Source organism: Tenrec ecaudatus, chromosome 1 (assembly GCF_050624435.1).
Source record: "Tenrec ecaudatus isolate mTenEca1 chromosome 1, mTenEca1.hap1, whole genome shotgun sequence".
In the NCBI taxonomy this organism is placed as follows: Eukaryota; Metazoa; Chordata; class Mammalia; order Afrosoricida; family Tenrecidae; genus Tenrec; species Tenrec ecaudatus.
This window is the reverse complement of record NC_134530.1, coordinates 58,678,474-58,682,809: the sequence shown is the minus strand read 5'-3', so window position 1 is coordinate 58,682,809 and position 4,336 is coordinate 58,678,474. Positions and strand designations below refer to the sequence as shown.

General features: G+C 57.8%; 1 protein-coding gene across 1 annotated transcript; it reads right to left on the bottom strand.

Moving 5' to 3' along the window:
* Positions 1-1,487: 1,487 nt before the first annotated feature.
* On the bottom strand, positions 1,488-2,489 carry GJA4 (gap junction protein alpha 4). The gene has a single exon (XM_075539073.1). It carries the CDS (start codon positions 2,487-2,489, stop codon positions 1,488-1,490), a length of 1,002 nt encoding a protein of 333 aa, XP_075395188.1.
* Positions 2,490-4,336: the final 1,847 nt, after the last annotated feature.

The following is a 4,336-nucleotide window of genomic DNA, read 5'->3' as shown; positions in this document are numbered from 1 at the left end:
ATAGGGCAAGATATGACAAAATAACAATCTGTGGATTATCAAGGGCTCATGAGGGAGGGGGGAGCAGGGAGGGAGGGGGGAAAAAAAAGAGGACCTGATGCGGAGGGATTAAGTGGAGAGCAAATGCTTTGAGAGTGATTAGGGAAAAGAATGTATGGATGTGCTTTATACAATTGATGTATGTATATGTGTGGATTGTGATAAGAGTTGTATGAGCCCCCAATAAAATGTAAAAAAAGAAAAGAAAAAAAATGATTAGGGAAAAAAAAAAGACAGTTTCAATTCTGTAAGTCCATTCCAAATAGCTCATGGATTAGAGCTGTGCTCACAGGGCTTCCAGAGGTTGATTTTTCAGAAGTTGATTGCCTGGCCTGCTTCTGAAGTTCCTCTGGGTGGACTCGAACCTCCCACCTTTGGGTTAGCAGCCGAAGGCATGAACTATTTGCACCATCCAGGTGCCACAGTTCTGAGTTCTAAGTGTATGGGAAGGAGGCACAAAGCCGGCCCTCTGAGGTGCTTTCTCTGTGGGGCAGGCCAAGAAGCCCAAAGGTAAGAAGAGACAGTGATGGGAACACCCTCTTCTCAAATACCCAAGGTTCGGATGAGGTGGGGTAGGGGTGTAGGGCCCATTTAAACAGGGCTGTGGAGGACGTGGGCAGCAGATGGCAGGCTGAGCACATTTCAGGGGTAGCACGGTTGGTCCTAGACAGGCCTGGTCAGCTTGGGGAAGGCGCTGCCCTGGCCACCGAGGAGAGAGCAGGTGACTGGGCAGCAGGGAGGAAGGGACTAGAGTGTTGCTTGAGACACTCAAAGGTGGAGGGTGGGGGACTCAGGATTGCATAGAGGTGGAATGTGAGCCTTTGAGAGTTGGAGGTGCTGGCTGGAGCTGGGGGGTCGGAGATTGAAGAAGTTATGCAGGACCAAAAAGAAAAGGAAGCCTGGGCAAAGTAACTACCCCCTGCCCCGTACCCCAAGGCACATCCCGACAGCATGAACACACACCCAGCTTGTGCTCAAGTCTGTTTATTTTAGAAGCATAAACAGCGGAACTGGGAAGGAGTGATGAGCACAAGACCCCAGTCTTTCTGACAGGGCCAGTTTCAGGCCTCTGGCCTTCCCCCATCACCTCCCCACCCCTGCCAGCACAGGCTGGCTCTATCTGCTTGATTAAGGCTGACCCAGCAGCCCTGGGTGTGGGGACCACCTGGGCTGAGGTGACTCTTCCACAAGGGTGGAAGTAGAGCCTGTGGTTTGGGGAACCCTCAGCACAAGGGGAACAGGCCAGAGGGCCCAGGAGCACCCTTAGTTTAGCTAGCTCTGCCTGAGCTTGGGTCAAGCACGACCTGGAGCCCAAGTCAGGGTGTCCTTTGGTCCCAGAATCTCAGAGCCAACCTGCATCGAGGCGCCCAGTCCCAGCCTTCTCTGTAGAGTCTTCAAGGAAGCCGACTTCCCAGGCCCCCCCGTTGGATGAGGTAAGCCCCAGGCTCCTACACATACTGCTTCTTGGATGCAGAGCTCTTGGGGTGGCTGGGGAGTTTCCTGCCGCTCTGAGGGGGTGGGTTCAAGCAAAGGGGTGGCCTAGTAGAAGCCAGTCTCTCCTCCATGTTTATATTGGCCCAGTTCTGCTCACTGGACGAGAGCCCTTGGTACGTGGGGCACGGTGGGGACGTGGGCCCCTCGCCTATGGGGAAGTAGAAGAATGCCTGCTCAGTGCAAGGGTCCAAGGAAATGCCCTTGGCTGGGGGGGCCTCCTGGTGCCGACTCGCCTTCCTCTTCAGGTGGAGGCAGCGGCCCAGCAAGTACACCAGCTCCAGCAGGTTGAGCACCAGGGAGATGAGTCCGACCACCACCATGAAGATGATGAAGATGGTCTTCTCCGTGGGGCGCGAGACATAACAGTCCACGGGGTGGGGGCAAGGGTCGCGATGGCACACGAACAAGGGGCTCATCATCCAGCCATAGAGGCGCCACTGACCATAGAGGAACCCCGCCTCCAGTATAGTCTTGAACAGCACGCTCACAAGGTAGGTGCCCATGAGTGCGCCCCGGATCTTTAGGCGCCCGTCCTTGGTCCTAGAGATCCTGGCCACCTTACGCTCTATGGCGGCCAGGGCTTGCTCCTCTTGGGGGTCCATGTCCGGCAGGGCCCGCAGCTCTTCCTCCTTCTGCCGCAGCCGCTCTTCCCGCCGAGACAGGTAGATGACATGGCTCAGGTAGATCAGGGTGGGCGTGCTGACGAAGAGGAACTGCAGCACCCAATAGCGGATGTGGGAGATGGGGAAGGCCAGGTCATAGCAGACGTTGGTGCAGCCCGGCTGGGCCGTGTTACACAGGAAGTCTGACTGCTCATCGCCCCACACCGACTCCCCCGCCAGGCCGAGGATGAGAATTCGGAAGATGAAGAGCACCGTCAGCCAGATCTTGCCCACCACGGTCGAGTGCTCCTGGACCTGGTCCAGCAGTTTCTCCAGGAAGCCCCAGTCGCCCATTGCTCCAGGGTCTTATAGTCTGCCAGGAGACAGGGAGCAGCCAGCGTTAGGGGGACCCAGTCACCAGCCTTCAGGGCCAGCTCATTCAGCCTACAGGAAACCAAAATGCAGGCAGGGAGGAATAGGCTAGCTTGGGGCTGACACTCAGGACCCTAACCAGAAACCAAAGCAAATTTGGGGGTGATGGGCGCTGAGCTCTTGGTGTCCTCTCCTGCGGCATGGCAGGGGTAGGGTGGAGGGACCTGTCTGGCCCCACCTGTGTCCTCCTTTCCCCAGGCAGACAGCCTCAGGATAAACACCACCCAAGGGACCCGGAGTAGGATGCCCGTGCCTTGGGGGAACTTATCCAGGGTAGCTAGTGATTAAGTTTTGGGTAGCTAATCGCCAGGTCACCAGTTGGAAACCACCAGCTACTCCTGGGGAGGAAGGCAGGTTTTCTACTGCTGTAAAGAGCTACAGTCTTGGTGACTCACGGGGGCAGTTCTACCTTGTCCCATAGAGTCCCAATGAGTCAGCATGGACTTGATGGCAGTTAGTTTGGTTTGGGGTTTCTGCCAGGGTCCCACAGCTATGTCTGTCCTGTGTCCGCCCAGGCCAGGGAGAAGTGGACGTTGCTAGTTTTCTAGGGATCCCCCACCCCAGCTCTCATAGCTCAGTTGGCTCCGTTCTAAATGTAGTTGGGGATGAGATGGGAGGGGTCTTAGAAGGTGTAGAAGCGACAGAGCTCCGTCAGCTCCAACTGTCAGCAATCATGACCATCTAGACACTGGCCCAACCCCTCCTCCAATCACCCCCCTGCCCAAAGCTGTTGCTGCCAAGTGTGAGACTCTCGGTGGGGGTGAGAGGGGGGTGACTGCCTTTGCCATCGAAGGCACAGGCCACTGACTCCCCTCCCCCCTCCCCCCGGAGCTTCGAGGATGGAATGGGAGAGAGAATGATTCCCACCCTGCTCCTCACTAACAGCCGACCTCTAAGAGCCTGGGTCTCCTCTCCTGGAAAACGGAAGCAATACTATGCCTACTTCTTAGAGTTGCCCCAAGGCTCAGGCGTCAAGGAAAGGCGGTAGAAAATGCGCAGAGGAGGCCAGAGGTCAGGCTCAGGCACGCACCCCCAGTGCCCCGGCCCCGCAGACCCCGCCCGGCCCCGCCGTTGGCAGGTGCACCTCGTCCCTGGCCTTGTCCGCAGACTCACCTTCCCTGTGCCCAGCCGCCCGCCCCAGTGCGGGAGAGGATGCGCGCGATCGCCAGGCGCAGCGCCCGTGGGAGCCCTGGCGGCGGCGGACGCCTTAAATAGCGCCGAGGGGCGGGGTTGGGGCAGGAAGCCGCGGCCAGCGGAGGGCTGCGGGGCCGCTGGAAAGATACACGGGAGGGGCGGGGCGGGGCGGGGCGGACTCTGGGATCCGACTGTTTATCTAGGAAGGGGTCTGGAGAGGGCGCTGCGAGTTGGGGGTGCTGTGCTAATTCCCCTTCCTTGCGCTCTGTTTCCAGTCGCCATTTCAGACGGTAAATGCTCACGGTCCCAATGTAGAGAAGAGGTGCTTCTGGAAGGTTACAGCCGGTGCTTGCTGATCGACCACTGACTGACCAGAGGGGCAGCAGGGATGGAGAGGGGCCGGGGAGACGGGGAACCTGCCATTCGGGGTCCCACATCTGTAGTGGGCTGCGAAGCGTGGAAGCACCAACCCCAAAAAGCCAAACTCAAAGGTATGGGTAGCCGGGGAACAGGGCACTAACCCACACAGGGGGAGGGTGTTGATCGTGTTTCCACAGGGAAAGAGAGACAAGACTTCAACCCGGAGCTCCAAGACAAGAAGGCAACACACTGACATGAAGCAGGGAACCGACAGA

Coding starts and splice junctions, on each gene's coding strand:
- GJA4 (XM_075539073.1), bottom strand. CDS start 2,489: ATGGGCGACTGGGGCTTCCTGGAGAAACTGCTGGACCAGGTCCAGGAG.